Source organism: Ctenopharyngodon idella, chromosome 1 (assembly GCF_019924925.1).
Source record: "Ctenopharyngodon idella isolate HZGC_01 chromosome 1, HZGC01, whole genome shotgun sequence".
Classification (NCBI taxonomy): Eukaryota; Metazoa; Chordata; class Actinopteri; order Cypriniformes; family Xenocyprididae; genus Ctenopharyngodon; species Ctenopharyngodon idella.
Genome location: NC_067220.1, coordinates 33,310,349 through 33,327,276, shown reverse-complemented (window position 1 = coordinate 33,327,276; position 16,928 = coordinate 33,310,349). Strand labels below are relative to the sequence as shown.

General features: G+C 36.3%; 1 protein-coding gene across 9 annotated transcripts in view; it reads left to right on the top strand.

The window, feature by feature from the left end:
- Positions 1-16,928, top strand: part of rgs12b (regulator of G protein signaling 12b) — a 54,794-nt gene that overhangs the window by 22,391 nt on the left and 15,475 nt on the right. For 7 of the 9 annotated variants that reach the window (XM_051909003.1, XM_051908832.1, XM_051908568.1 and 4 more), the window contains one exon: positions 13,391-13,412. In XM_051909003.1, the coding sequence (XP_051764963.1) occupies positions 13,391-13,412 (22 nt within the window). Of the gene's footprint in view, positions 1-2,576; positions 3,215-13,248; positions 13,413-16,928 lie in introns of those variants that run through there. The other 2 variants (XM_051909284.1, XM_051909096.1) reach the window with 2 other exon arrangements.

Below are 16,928 nucleotides of genomic sequence, written 5' to 3'. Positions count from 1 at the left end.
TATGAGTGAGTGACTGAGTGAGTGTGTCTGAGTTGCAAGATACAGCAGAGGGCAGTATTGAGACAAGGTGGTCTTTTAATGAAGAAATCAGCTGTAAACTTTACTTTGTGTAAATAACAAGTTTGAACGTGTCATTGTCATCAATGATATTGTTTTTGCTATTTATCTCTCTTCTAGCCAATTGTAGTTTTGCAGTGTCGATCAGGCTTGTCATCCATGTTTATGTATAAAGGAATTATTTTAGATGAATGAAAAGAAAATCATTTTAATATAAATATTGACAAATCTAGCATTCACTACAATACATTGATTAATTAGGGTGTATTCGAGCTTATTTTTAGCTCAATGTATTGAATTGTCACCGCAGTTGACATGGTTGTGTATATAACACTTAAAAAATATTTGAACTCACCAGAGCATGTGTGGGGCAGTGCTGTGAATCCTTAATAATAATACAATTATTTAAGTATCATATATATTATAATTATTAATATTATATAAAAGGTTTTCTTAATGGCCACTTACATTCCCAGATGAGATGGCTTTCTATATAGATTTCTGTCTGTTTGCCAGCCCGCTTAGCTCACATAAGCTCCATTGGTTCGAGAGGGAAGAGAGAACCTCTGTTAATGCCTTCATGCCTACTGGGAACAGCCAGAGAGGACTGTCATGAGAACCAAGAGGAATGTGGGTCTGCATTCAAATGACTTGAGATTTGACTCCGTATTATGTATTGGTTTTCTCTTGAGAGCACCAGGACATCCCCTGATTCAGAGAGCTAATCCTCATCTGAAATGTGTGCCACAGTACTAGAGTGAAGATCTGGGCCAAGCAATGCGTTTGAATATGAACTTGCAGTGCTGTCAGCTGTGATCTGAAGCATTGTCAATTATCTGTTCATAACAAACATCTCTCAGAACCTTGTATTTCACTAATGTGAAACTCGAGTGCACTACACGTCTTTTAAAATCTTAACTGATTTTAAAACTTTAAACATCATATACTTGTATACTTTGTAAATGGTTACAGAGAAAAACTGAATATCATACACTAAATACCTGAGAATTACACACTAGCAGACTTTCAAGTTCTTCCGAGAGCAAAAACTTAAACAGAAACACACACCTCATTGCTAGGAGGTACCTCATTGACAGCAAATATGTAAACAATATGTGTTCTAAAATCGGCTATTTGCCCCAGCATACCCAGTCGTGAACTTAAAATTGTATTAAAATGTATTAACAATGTATTAACTAACATGAACTAACCATGAGCATTTGCTACTGTATTTACTAATCTTCGTTAATGTTAGTTAATGAAAATACAGTTGTTCACTGTTTGTTCATGTTAGTTCACAGTACATTAACTAATGTTAACAAGATTTTAATAATGTATTAGTAAATGTTGAAATTAACATTAGCAAAGATTAATAAACACTGTAGAAGTGCAGTTCATTATTAGTTCATGCGTAAAACATTTTCAGCTGGTTAAACTTAGAAATGAAAGTTCACCTGCTGCCTTAAAAATGTGAGTTAACTCAACTTGAAGATAACCTTTGTTTCAACTTACAAATAGTCAAGACAATGCATTACTTTAAGTTTAATTTTACTGTTGTTGACTATTTTTGAGTTGAAACAAAGGTTATCTTCAAGTTGAGTTAACTCACATTTTTAAGGCAGCAGGTGAACTTTCATTTCTAAGTTTAACCAGCTGAAAATGTTTTACAGTGATGTAGTTAACTAATGTTAACTAATGAACCTTCTTGTAAAGTGTTACCTATATTTTAAATATTTTAAAATTATATTTGTATTCATTTATATGAATTGTTATATTTTTATTTATTAGAATTCATTGACATATTCCATATATATATTTTTAATATTTAATTTATGAGACCTATTTGATTTCTATAGGTGCGAATAGATAAAACATGTTTGAGAAGCAGCTTTAATTAAAAAATTTTTTAGTTTTTTGTTTTTTAGATTTACAAAGAGCATTATATAAGTGTTCCATATTTACAGTAATAAACGTATAGATCATATAAAGATCATTTTAATGGAGCCAAACTGTTTTTTGGCTTTTATGATGGAAGATAAAAAACAGCCCACCCAAAATACTAAAAATAAAGCTCACAAACCGCGCTTAATGATCTTTCACCAGCAGCCAAACAGCATAATTTTAATGGTCTTCTAATATTTTTTTTTGTTCTCTGAAGTATATCTGCCAAGTATTTTTAAGATCTTACTTTTTCACCCTTCTACTCAGGAAATTGCCAATTTCACCGCTCATATTTTTGAATCGAGCTCATGAGTTTTGTATCAAACACTGCCTTTGTACCTTCAGCTCTGGGATATTTTTATTACTTTCTCTCTCTGTTCTGATATGACCCGCTCCAGAACCTGCCTTTCATTAACGTCCACTCTCACGGCATGGTCATTCACCTTACGTCATTCTCCAACTACTCCGCGCCTCACTTTCCTCCAAAAATACGCCTTTCAGCAGGACGTTCCAGAGGCCTGTCCATCCTCTTGGATTCCACATTTTTTACAGCAGTAAGAAACCCAGCAGAGCTTTGCTGCCGAGTTCCCCGGCAGTGTTTTTATACGTTGGGAAATTAAGACGGATGATTATTTGAAGTGGCAGCGCAGTGCTGTGCCGTTGGAGGCCCGGAGTGAGTGCTTTCTTTTGTCTTGAATGGAGGATTTATTTGAATTGTGGCAGAGCCAGGGATGGTGAAACGGTTGAGTAAGCATTTCTTGATTCCTCTAAGGGAGAGAAAGAGAGAGGAGCTAGTCGGCGTTGAAAAAGATCACCAAGTCTGACATCTGTTTTTTTAGTTACTACACAGGTCAAGCAAAGAGAGCAAGAGAGGAACGAGAGAATCCCGTCGTATTCTTCCCCATCTGAATTTCTCGCTCGCAACCCAGGCGCTTTCTGCAGGGTCGAGGTTGTCATAGTAACAGCACAGAATCAGAATGGAACTTCCTCGTCAGTAAGACTGAGTGTCTGTCTTGCGCTCGGAAAGCATGTCGGCTCTTGCTGTAGTGGAATGAAATGAGTGCAGTCTAAGGCGTAAGAGAGGAATGGATTCATTAGTCAATGCATTGGGTCTCTACACGTTGGGAGCTGCGCTATATGATCAGACACACATCGCGAAAAGACCATGAGTCTGAAAAAGAGGCTGTCGTTTAAAAGGGTCTGCTACTTTTATACGGTGAGTGGCAAAAAGTTGTATTCTTTCTCTGCTATATTCCATGTTTCTTGGTGTCTCTGTTTCTGTCTACTGTCTTTTGTGTGTTTAGACTGTGACTTGTCTCTCCATTAGTCATTGTAAGATGTTAGAGACATCTTTTTTGTTTGTCCCCATTCAATGGCTCTGTAAACATCCTCCAGACCTGCTATCTGAAAGGGGGGAGAGACAGAACACACCTGGGCTACACTAGATCAAAAACTACATCCTTATGACAAATGTGTGCAGATTAATTAGACGTTGGTATTTTGTCAGTTACTACCTCTCGTATGTCTGTCCTAAAGAGTTTGTCCGGTAAGTGAGCTTGAGCATTCGCAAAGCCAAAGCAAATAGGCAATTATTGGATACTCTCCTCAATTTGTAGACACACACAATTCACTCTTTCTATCCGGGGGAATTTAGCACTCAATGCGAGGCACTATTCATTTCAGATTCAAATGTAAACACTGGAATCTGTTTGTCCGTTAGCTGTTAGTCCCTCAGTTTCCTGCTTCCTCTCAAACCACAGTGTGTTCGGCTTGGATAAACCTTGTCTGTTACTTTTCAAACACCTTATTGGAATGTGTGTTTGTGGGAGGGAGAGTGGTCATCAAACATGTTTTTTGACCAACATTGCAGAGAACTGTCATTCCTCATTTCCCTTCAGTTTTTCCTTCTGTCTCTGAGCGTACACTTATTTTATCCCTTTTTCTCCTATGCAGTTACGTACATATATATAATTTTTTCCCACGTCGTGTGTGGCTCCGTAAAAAACAGTTGTGCTGTTTAATATTATTGTGGAAAATTGAAACCATGATACATTTTTTCCATTATTATTGGATGAAGTTCAGATGTATAGCAAGTTCAAAATAACATCATTTATTTGAAATTGACATCTTGAAAGTATTAATTTCTTTCAAAAAAAAAAAAAAAAAAAAAAAATCAGTAACAGTTGCATGTGCTGTGCGAAGTGTGTGGCTGCAACTCCCCCCACCTCTTGTTGAATCTTGTTGAATGCTGATTTACTCAGAAATACGTCACATTATAGAAATATTGTGAAATAGCCTTTCATGACAGGCCTGCCTTTGTGAGGTTATATGTATACAAACATCATGCCTTTGTGAGCGTGTGCTAGCTGTTCTTTCACACTCCATCATAAAGTCGTCCATGTGTCAGCTAGTGCATGTTTGAATATTTCCCCCTTGCAAACATAGCATTGAGGTGTTGTGCGTGTGATGCCCACAGTCTTGTGTAAACAAACACACTTTGGACATACAACAAGTGATGTTTTGTATATGCATGTTTAGTTCCGCACATAAAACTCTCAAATCCCATTCACAATTGTGGATATTCAAGTAAATGTTGCACTTGGTTTGAGCAAACAACTTCATTGTTTGCGAATGAGTTTTGCAAGCAAGTGATTTAAGTGATGATAGTTTTTATTTTTGATGAACCATCCCTATCCATCCTAAAACTGACCAGACCTGTGATAACATAGAATTGAATACTACTTATCATTTTTGTGTGATTATGTTTACAATATAACATGTTAAATATGCAATCCCATTTCCAGAAAAGTTGGGACATTTTGTAAAATGCAATAAAATTAAGAATCTGTGGTTTGTTTGTAATTTTTAACCTTTATTTAGGTGACAAATGTACAAAGAAAAGATTTTCAGTGTTTTTACTGACCAACTTAAGTGTATTTTGTTAATATAAACAAATTTTGATTTTGATGGCTGCAGCACACTCCAAAAAAGTTGGGACAGAGGCATGTTTACCAGTGTCACATCACCTTTCCTTTTGAATACACCTTTTAATCATTTGGGAATTGATGATACTAATTGTTGAAGTTTTGCAAGTGGAATTTTTGCTCAATCTTGCCTGTTAAATGTCAGCTGCTCAACTGTCTGTGGTCATTGTTGTCTGATTCTCCTTTTCATGATGTGCCATACATTTTCAATAAGAGACTGATCTGTGATCCAATGATTCCTTCACACATATGCAAGTCACCCATGCTGTTTGCACTGATACACCTCCATACAATGACAGATGTTTGCTTTTGCACCTGTTGCTGATAAAATTTTGGATGATTCCTTTCGTCTTTGGGACTGAAAACTCCCAAGCTGAAACATTGACTCATCTGACCACAGCACACATTTTCACTGTCTTTTGGACCATCTGAGATGAGGTCAGGCCCAGAGAACTCGGTTGCATTTCTTGATGAACACCAGACTGTTAAGTGACAACGGTTTTCCAAAGTACTCCCAAGTCCATGTGTCTATATTTAACATAGTAACATGATGGTTTCTCATGTAATGCTGTCTGAGGGCTCAAATGTCACGCACATTCAGCGGAGGTCTCCTTCAACGTAGAGAAATCTCTGAGACTAGGATATCTCTGGATTCCCTGAATCTTTCCACAATATTATGTATGCTTGATGCTAAATTCTTTGCAATCTTGCATTGAGAAATGTGATTTTTATGAATTGTTTGACAATTCTCACATGATATTTGGCATAAAGTGGTGAGCCAATACCCATCTTTGCTGGCAAAGACTGAAATGCTCTTTTTATTGCCAATCAAGACACCCTCAACTATTACCAGTTCACCTACTTATTCTAGACTGTTTTAAAACAGTTTAACTTGGATGTTCTATAACCTTTTCACTTTTATTTTGCCTCTATCCTAACTTTTTTGGAGTGTGCTGTAGCCATCAAAATCAAAATTTGTTTTATATTTAAAAAATACAATTAATTTGATCTGTAGAAACATCGGAAATATTTTCATTGTACTTTTGTCAGTTAAAGGGGACCTATTATGCAAAATTCACTTTTTTAAGTGTGTTGTGTTTGAACACATGTGTGTCCACAGTGTGTAAACAACCAGCCTATAATGGTAAAAATCCACCCAATACTTTTTTCATAATCCCCATTTATAATTTTCAATCTCTCAGAACATGCTGTTTGATATTTCCCCCTACTCCTACGTAAGAGTAGGGAAACCCTGCCCATGACTGGTGACATTCTGCCCTGTATATTTGTTTACTGTTAGTTGTAACGAGTGTTTTTGTGTAATTCGCTGTGTATGTTAATGATAATGCAAGGGAGAGTTTATAGATAAAAGAATTTAATGCGCACTTCTTGTACTGTGTTTTATTCAGCTCTTATGGTGATTTTCTGGAGTGATAATGTACGTGTCATCTTTTTTGTGTGATGTACAATAAACTTCTTAAACTCATCAGAAAAGATCTGGCCATCATTCGGACTGGTTTGCTACAACAGGCTCGTACTAATAGCGGATAAAAGCAAGATGACAACATAAGATATAAATGCAATTAAACTAAACTATACCAGTTCTGTCTCCATGCAGCATATATTCTCTGGCTCTGTAGGGATCATTTTCAGACTCCGATTCGAACTAAACACAGCTACAGAGAGTTTCTGACATTAGTGCGTGAGATTGTTCTGTCACCGAAACTCGGAGCATCAGCTCTTGAAGCTCCACCCTCTTAGGTCATGAGCAGCAGCTCATTTGCATTTAAAGGGACCCACACTAAAACTTTGCTTTTTGCTCAACCCCAAAAAGTGGCAAGTTTAACATAAGAAATAAAAATTCTCTGTGGGGTATTTTGAGCTAAAACTTCACATACACACTCTGGGGACATCACAGACTTATTTTACATCTCTTAAAAAGGGGCATAATTGGTCCCCTTTAAATAAAGGTTAAAGAGAATGAACAAATTACAGATTCTTGATTTTATTGCATTTTACAAAATGTCCCAACTTTTCTGGAGATGAGGTTGTACAACCTCCTCTCAGATTTTGTTGTCGCAGCAACCATCGCTGTCAACCAAGCTGTCATAAAGAAATGGTAAAAGGAATGGTATAGTAACCATGGTATAGTAACCCGTCTATGTAACTTCTGTCAGTGAACTGAGAAGCCCTTCTTTTTTGTGTGTGTGTGTAATAAATATATATATATATATATATATATAAAGCTTAATGTGAGTGTATATTTAGATTGAGTCTCTGTGTGTAGAGATCCTACAGGTTTTGACTCAGCAGGAACATCAGGAATGTGCCTCATACAGCAAGAAACACATACATCCACACATCTGTTTGTGTGTAAGTGATCACAGGCCATCCAGCTGCATAGAGTTGAAAGTATATGTAAACCCTGAGGTATTTATGGATCTCTCCACGGTCTTTGCTCTGTTAGTGCATGCACAGCGGAGGGGAAGAGAAGGAAAATAAATTAAGTCACACCAGGGTCATCAGACTAAGAGAGATGCTGAGATGAAAGCAAGATGGGGCTGAACTTATGCGACTGTAACTCATCTAAAATAATTTATTTTTCTTAAAATATATGATTTCTAACTGGGCTGTTGGCCTGTAATCTGTATAGCTCAGTGCAGTGGTTCTCCACCACTTTTTTTGCCTCAGGACCCAGATTTGACATTGGACATCAAGTGATGACCTAACTTGATTTATTTATCAATATTTCCAAGAAGATTCAAAAAGATCTTTAAATATGCAAAATATTAAAGTCAGCATGAAAGCTTGTGATGATAAATAGATGTATAGGTTTTATTCTGCTAAAAATATAGATTTTATTTTAGATCAACCTCATCAACAGTGAACAAAGAGCACCTTTAGCCCTGTCAGCAGCTTCTGTGAGCCACGCTCTTCTATGTTACATTAAGAAGGCAGAAAGAGATTTGGGGTAGAAAGAGTCAGGAATGTGAGGGGTGGAGAGGTTGGAATATGGGGGCTTGGAAAAGGCCACTTATATTTCAATATGTGGTTACAAGCAGCTCCACTGCCAAAAAATGAAGGGAACCCACTGGAATGAGAAGAGGAGGGAGGGAAACAGAAAGGGTTAGAGGGTGCAGGATGAAGAGAGAACATAAGAGAGGAGTGTATCTAGGCAAGATGCATACCACTTTGCTTTCTCTGTAATGTCTTCGAGGCATTTCATTTGGACAGGTTCTGAAGAATGATCAATACATTGTTTAACATCACTCTGACTTCATATGCAGTAGCAGTCTTCCCATTGCTAGACTTGGTGCCTGATTTTCTGGTTTCAGATGCTGTTTTCAGAATGCATTATTACTTTTAGCAGATTAGTATAAGAGCAGCCCTTTCCCAAAGTGGCTCATTCTACAGTTGCGGTGGAGTGAAACGTATAAATCCTGCATTAAACCTACTGTTTAATTTGTTTTATCTTCTTTCTCATTTCATTCAAGGTCACACCAAGTAACTGTAGAGTTAAGAAAAAGAATATATCATTGGCTGCCATGATTTTTCATCTGTGGTGTTACCAAGCGGCAACCTCCCCCAGTTTCTCTTGAAGCCAATACAGAAGTGACTTAAACTGCGATTCATCGACTGGCCGCTAGGGACAGGCTGCAAAAGAGAGCAGAATCTCTTTGAGCCCCACGTTAAAATGGCCAACTTTACAGCAGAAAAAAATATGTTTACAGCCTGGATCAAATTGTGGTTTTGGTCTATACAGCTAATTTTGCCCTTCATGACAACTCTGAGGGGGGTGAATTTTTTTTATAACTCATCCGTTTAAATTATATTAAGCCTTAAAGTTCTGCATAATTAAGAGCGTGGTCACTTGAGTGACAGGTTTGCTCCTGCTGTCTGTGAGCTGTCATGTTACCTCAGCAGCTAACTTCAGCCGCTGAATTTGGCATCTCTGCCGTGTTTGTGCTTTTTTTCGGGATTATTTTATACAATTGTAAAATATTTATATATGCAATTATAAAATAATATGGTTTGCTGCATCAGTGGTTGAGACTCGAGACAGATGTGCATCTGTGTAGATGTGCACGTATGCGAAAGATAAACAGAACACACGTTTCTGGATCGTGGCATTGGCTAAAAGTTTTGTTCCTGAGATTTACTACAATGACAATGGCGGGAGGATATAAAACTCCGACAGGACTGCTTGGATAATAATATAATTTATTTAGTATAATTTTTCAAAATGCAGCAGTTTTAGTTATAAAACTAAAACTGCTGCATTTTGAAAAATTATACTTTGGACGCGGGCTCATTTGTTTGTGAGATATATACGATCATATACAGTTTTACAACATAAACGCTGCTCAGGTTGCATAATTTCTTGAAGAACGATGATGGAGAGCAGATCATTCAGAAGAAATGTGATGCAAACAATGGATAATTTATCAATATTTCATGGATTTAACGCTTTTGTGGACAAAAAATACCGTTTTTTGTTTTTCAGTGGACACTTATGGACATTTTACCCAAGTGCTACGGATTGTATTCATCTCGCGATCGCTATTTCATTATAAAGCTATGAAGTCCCGTTTGATTTTTCATGTTGTTATTTGCACACCCCACACAAATTACTGTTGCTGGAGCATCTATATCGCTAAAAAGACACCGTAGATAGACAGTAAACATTTAGAACTTTCAAATGATATAAGTTATCTTTATGAATATTTTAGATAGTATCTAAGATAGATAGATAGCTTTGCCTGCTAACATGATCAAGTCGAGCTAGGCGGGTGTGGTTTCAGTACCTCAGTTCCAACCACATCCCGCCTCTTTGCCCATTTTCAGTTATTCGGGAGTGACTGAGGTGACGCGCTGCTAAGATGGCAGCGGCCTCATTTTCGCTTCAAAAATGCTCTTCAGAAATCTACGGGTGACGTCACGGACCATTTTTTTTTTGCAGTCTATGGGTGTTACTCCTAATTAGAGCTAATCATTTGGAACTAGTATTACCACTAACAGTAACATCACTGACAGATTTTGAAGTTATTACAAAATCAGAAATACTAGCTTTGATTTTAATAACATTGTGTTATTAGTAGTTTTAATATATATATATTTAGTGGCTCCTCCTCACAACACAACACTTTTTGCCTAAATAAATGTTTCATATGGTCCTTTTCATAAAGGATTTTATATTGCAGTAACACCACTGACATGATTTTTATTCATTTATCTTTTTATTTAAAAATCCTGTTTTTTTACAATTAATAGTTTTTGCTATTTTTAGTACTTTTAAAATTGTGACTCATACAGTTGTAAAAGCCTCATGTGACAACATGCTAAAAATAGCTAAACCGTTAACAGGCTCTTAAAGTTTTACAGTGAATTTAAATACATTTAAACTGGATGAGAGATATATGACCTCATTGTGTAAGAGAGTCCATGTTTCTATTACACCAATGTAAATGAAGGATATGTGATAAACTGTATAGTGTGAAAACAAACATTTAACACTATTGTGTTTATATAGTAAAGGTATCTAGCTTTCAGCAAGGCTCAGCAGTCAATGATTTACACCTCATGGTCATCCATGATGGTAATATAGTTGATGTAAGACAGTGTAGAATGTTCCCCTGATGTCACTGAACCAATATAATGAAGTTATAGGCTGTGCGGATGTCATCTCAAATATGTTGACCAAGAACAGAGTCTGCTTTTGATCCAAACTGTCATTTATACAAAGTCTTCCACATTCTCTGGGAATTATTTTTCAAATTGTAGTTTGAAAATCCCACTGCTTTTTCAAATGCAGTATTAAATAAAACCAGTATCAATTATGGCCGAATTACAAGGTCATGTTGGGAAAGGAATTGTTGTAGTTCCAGCACATTTGTTTGTATAGACTGTTGGATGGAAACAATCTATCTTTCTGTTTATCCGTTCTGGTACCAGCTGCCTGACGTGGTTATTTTTTATTCCTCTTCCCCATGACTGTTTCTGGATTGTACATGATCAGGCTCCCCTTTGACTGTCCTTTAGTAGCTTTTAATAACTATTTAGGCCTGTGTATAATTAATCAAATTTCTTGTCGTAAGAATAGAGCATTTAGTTTGAGAAAGCTTAGATCAATTTTAAATGAGTAAACAGTTCTTTCAGAGATCAATTGCTGGTTTTTTTTTTTTTTTTTTTTTTTTTGAGATTTCAGATGGTAACTTTAATATAGTCAGCATTCTTCTGAATTCCCTGTCAAAGTGTCTTTGTTTGTTTGTTTAGAACCATTTTATAAAAGTTTACGTTCAATGTTGTTTGAATAAAAGGTGAAGTTGGAATATTTATTGCTAGTTTTATAATGATTTCAGCTCTCAACAGTATACTCTCATCCATTCAGCATAATTCTGCAGATTTTCCTTCATTTTCACAGATGATGTAGAAAAACATTCACACATTCATTGTAATCTTTGATACTTTTATTCTTTTATAGATTTCCTGTAGTTCATTACATGTTGTGCTGTTTGATCTTCAGTTTAATATATTTTTATATATTAAAAACTAATAATTAATTTAAAAAATACACTACCATTCAAAAGTTTGAGGCTGCATTTATTTGATCAAAAATACGGTAATATTGTGAAATATTATTACAATTTTCAGCATCATTACTCCCGTCATCAGTATCATGTGATCCTTCAGAAATCATTCTAATATACTGATTTGCTGCTCAAGAAACATTTCTTATTATCATCACAGTTGAAAATAGTTATGCTGCTTAAAGGAACACTCCACTTTTTTTGAAAATAGGCTCATTTTACAACTGCCCTAGAGTTAAACAGTTGAGCTTTACCGTTTTCGAATCCATTCAGCCGATCTCTGGGTCTGGCGGTACCACTTTTAGCATAGCTTAGCATAGTTCATTGAATCTGATTAGACCGTTAGCATCTCGCTCAAAAATTACCAAAGAGTTTCGATATTTTTCCTATTTAAACCTTGACTCTTCTGTAGTTACATCGTGTACTAAGACCGACGGAAAATGAAAAGTTGCGATTTTCTAGGCCAATATGGCTAGGAACTATACTCTCATTCCGGCATAATAATCAAGGAACTTTGCTGTCGTACCATGGGTGCAGCAGGCGCATTGATATTGCGCAGCGTCTCTCACAAATGTCTCCATGGTTGCAAGGCATGCTCCCTGTGCAAGCAGGGGGTCACAGGCGCTGCGTAATATTACTGCATCCATGGTACGGCAGCAAAGTTCCTTGATCATTACGCCGGAATGAGAGTATAGTTCCTAGCCATATCGGCCTAGAAAATCGCAACTTTTCATTGTCCGTCGGTCTTAGTACACGATGTAACTACAGAAGAGTCAAGTTTTAAATAGGAAAAATATTGAAACTCTTTGCGAGATGCTAACGGCCTAATCAGATTCAATGAACTATGCTAAGCTATGCTAAAAGTGGTACCGCCAGACCCAGAGATCGGCTGAATGGATTCGAAAACGGTAAAACTCAACTGTTTAACTCTAGGGGAGTTGGAAAATGAGCCTATTTTCAAAAAAAGTGGAGTGTTCCTTTAATATTTTTTTGGAAACTGTGATACAGGATTCTTTGACGATGGAAATCTTTTGTAACATTCTAAATATTTCCCTTGATTCTTTGAATCAATTTTAATGCATCCTTGCTGAATAAAAGTATAATTTTTGTCCAAAAAAAAAAAAAAATCTTATTGACCCCAAACGTTTGAACGGTAGTGTATAGTAATAAAATAAAAAGTCTTAATCAAAAGCAAATTATTTGTTTCCAGTTTTATAAGTGAAAGTGCTATTTGTAGATAAACTGCTACTATTTAAGCACACACCCTGGGAATTTTATCACTTATTGAACTCTGAGACACATTTAAAGGAAATCACTCATTTGGCCCCCATCCCATACAAACACTTTACACATGCCACTGTTTTGACTGTATCATGCATCATTTGACCATGCAATAAATCGGTCATCACTGTGACTAAATCACTAATGCAATGCTTTACTGAAATAAAGGTTTGATGCTGTTAACCAAGTATCTACTTTGACTATTTTTCACTGTGAAAAAATTCTCTGACTCAATATTTGTAATTTAAAGAAAGTTTCAGCCTCTTGCTTAATCTCTTACAAAACCACAAAGTGACATGCTCAGGCAAATCAAACTGGGCGGTACATATGTGTCACAGTGGGCGGGTCTGGAATGTACCTGATGCATCTCATTATCTGAATGAGTTAGGAGGAGTGTGTGTGAAAGACTGCACCAGTAAAACAGGAAGAGCTGGTGTGTGTATCATGCCACCAGAGTACCCTGCTATGTTGCAGACTTCAGTGTGTGTTTGTGTTGGTGAAGAGAGTCACTCACACATGTCTTTCTGTGTTCTCTTGCAGTCTGCGGCTGTCTCCGATGGTGGTGAGTAATCAATCAATATTTTGATATTAAAACCTCAAATGACCGATCTGATCTTCTTGATCAATTGTCTGTTTTTTGGTATTCCATTTTATTCCACTTTTCTATCACAGTTTCTTTTCTTTTAACCCCATCATATTGTCATATTGTCACCTCTCAGTCTCTTTGGGATCTAATTACTTATACATTCTTCATATATCCATTACTTTCACCATCCTGTACTCTTTTCCTAAACTACTCACATTTCCTCAATTACTCACAGCTCTTTTCTGATATCCTGTATCAGGCTCACTGTTGTTTTCTATGCTGTGTTTTCAATGTTAATGTAGTTTGTATATGTAGATCTGAAACAGAGAGCTCTACCCAAATGAAGGAGAAAGCAAACACCATTTTGGCTGTCTTTTAGTTGCCTGATCTCTTGATAAGATTGGCTCCCTCTTCCCTCTGCCATCCATCCCCCCAGTTTTGCTATATAAGTACTTATCGGATGCATTATTTTATAAGTCTCTGTGCCATTTTATCGTAAACAATGTAATTGAAGTTCTTTATTTGTGATCAGTGGTCCTCTGAAATCACCACAAATGTATTGTATACTGTATCATAACAGTATAATGTGACAAAGCAAATTTGGATGTTTCATTACGTGCCTCTTTAAACCTTCTGCCGAACTTCCTCTTTTTATACAAAACAATTCATGCGGAACAGCACCAAGGGTTGTGCCCTAAGTATGTAGTTTGTGATTCATCAGGCCAAAGTGAGTTACTGTTTGGCCTAAATCTCTGTGTTTCAAATCCAACTGCACTAGGAGTGAACAAGCCCTAACTACCTCCCTTCTCCCCCTTCAATGTCCCAATTAGCATGTGTGAATGTGCCAGGGTTTCTGTGAATGTTTGCTTAACGCTGCCAGTCAGAGCCATAGATCTTTCAGCCTTATGCATAACAAAAGGCACGGAGAGACAAATGTATAAATGCAAAAATGTGAGGAATTTACTTCTCTGGGCTATTACTTTTACAATCATGTAGTATCGTTTTTAATGTCTGTGTTGCTGATGGGTACAGAATAGTTGGTGGTGTTAACAATTTGCCTTTCAAACACAACAACTGTGTGAGGATCTGAATTGAGATCAGCTCGTAGTTAACCAGGACAGGCAGGCTGGATCAGTGTTCAGATGCCAGAGCCAGTTTTATCCCTTAGAAACTGCTCCAGGATCAATTATCGGCATGGCAGGATATCATAAATCTGCCTGTGAAAGCGGAGAGAGAGTGAGTTAAGGACCACTTGTAATGTCAGTAACACCCATCCATCTTGAGATCAAAGTGCAAATCTCAGCAACCTTTCATTTTCTTCATTATTCTGCCGTCTTTAGACTTGTTGAGCTGTGTTCTTGTAGATGCCTCGGTGTGAGTTTTACAGTCTGGAGCTCTCCTTCTGCAAGAGTAGTTAGTTTACTGGAATCTGCATCTAGGGGTCAATGACATGATGCTGATTTTTTTGGTCCGGATCTATTAATTTATTCAAAAAGCAGTTCATAAATACAATGACTTGAATAAACCTCTTCGATTATGAACATGTTTTTAATATCTGAATTAAAATTCATTTTGATATTTTGCATAAAAATGCATAAAAATATGAGGGTGATACATTTATACAGTCAAACCAAAATTTATTCAGACACCTTGAACATTTCATTAATTAATTCAGTTTATTCACTATAGTTTAAAAAAATGGTAATAAAATATGACAAGATCTCAGTTAAACTGTGTCAGAAAAAAATGATCTTAATTATGTCAGATAACACTTGAGCAAAACATGGTCAGGTCAAAGTGTCTGAATAATTTTTGGTTCCAAATTTTTATCAATTTTACTGGTAGTCCACTGTATGAAGAATTTTTGGGTATAAAATGTCTTTACTTTATTTTGCTATCCTCACTTACATAAATGAACTATAGTGTCCTGCACCCACTAGTAAAAATATACCAAAAATGTCTGAATAATTTTTGGTTTGACTATTACAATAAAAAAATAAAATTCTTGAAAAGAAAACTGTAGTTTGGCATAATTATTTTTGTAGGGAAAATAAAAATAACAAAACTAACAAAAATCACTGCATATTAATAGTCAAAAAACTTTTGCCCACCAAATAAGTCATGTGGTTCGGCCAATGATAATGCAAAAAAAAAAAAAAACAACATAAAACAGGAAATTATATCATAGAAATGACTGTGTCAAGGTCAGTAAAGTGTCTTAAAATATCAAACAATTTGACCTTTTTATGACAAGACAAGGGTGTCATGTGGTATGACTCCTCAAAAACTGTATTTTGAATTAATTTATACTAATAAATAATATGTTTGTATATTCATGAATTAATAAATCATAATATTTGGGCAAAAAAAAAAAAAATTTTTTTACTTTTTTTGATAATGATTAAGGTGCATATACTCTATTTGTGTGCACTGTTATTTGTCTTTGACCCCTATTACAACAGGACCAATTGGCATTTCCTGCAGTGCAGTCAAAATGAAATCATCCCATCTGTTTGTGTGTGCATGTTTGTCTTCGGTTATGGTGCTACCGGTTGGCTGTGCTGGTCCAGCATTAATATTGCAGGTTCTTGTTACCTCTACTTACTAAGTTTCCCTCCTCTCTCTGCTTTCAATAATTTATCATCTACCCGTTCAGAGCTTTGTGCGCAGGCCACTATCTGTTTACCTCTATACATGCCTGTAGGCTCGTCGCTGTGTTTCTGTTGTTTATATAGTTCCTAGTTGCTTATAATGTTAGCTGCCAGCGTATATGTTAGCTCAATGAACAGTTTAATGGCTGTTCACCCTCTGCTCCGTGGCAGTGTGTGTGTGTAGTGGGGTGATGGATGTCAAAGCCTGGCGTCCAATTGGCATGAAATACCTGGTGAAGTGGCATCACTCAGGCTCGTACCAGCTTTACCCAGGTAAGAGGTTGTGCTGATAGAAACCCATGATCTGCTGAGGTTCTTTCAGAGGGGGTCCATCTGAAAATTAACCTTTAGATTTCCTCTGAGTGTGGTTTTTATATTCAGCTTTTCTAAAGCTGTTTTTGTCTTGCTTAGCCTTTACAGTATGACTATTTTTTGTTGACTATGTTGCTTATTGCTGTTCCTTTCAGTGTTTTTGAGGTTTATTTAAAGCATAGTACACTCATGTCATTATTCCTCATCCTTTTGCACACAACAGTTTCCTAGTGACATGGAATATAGCCATATGGATGACTTTTGTGTTACTTTTTGTTCTTTATGCAGCTTGACAGCTCCTGTTCACTATGAACTGTTTGATTTTTCATGGAAAAAAACTGAGTTCTACAGATAAAATTACAATATATGAGTTTGGAACAACATGTGGGCGAGTAAATAAGGAATTTTTAGTGAGCTGTGCCTTTAAAGAAGTATGTGCTTTGTAACTTTAATCGATAGTATTTGATTACAAGAGCTCACCAACCACATCAGGATTACCCAGAAACTAAAAAGAGAGCGTCTAACAGTA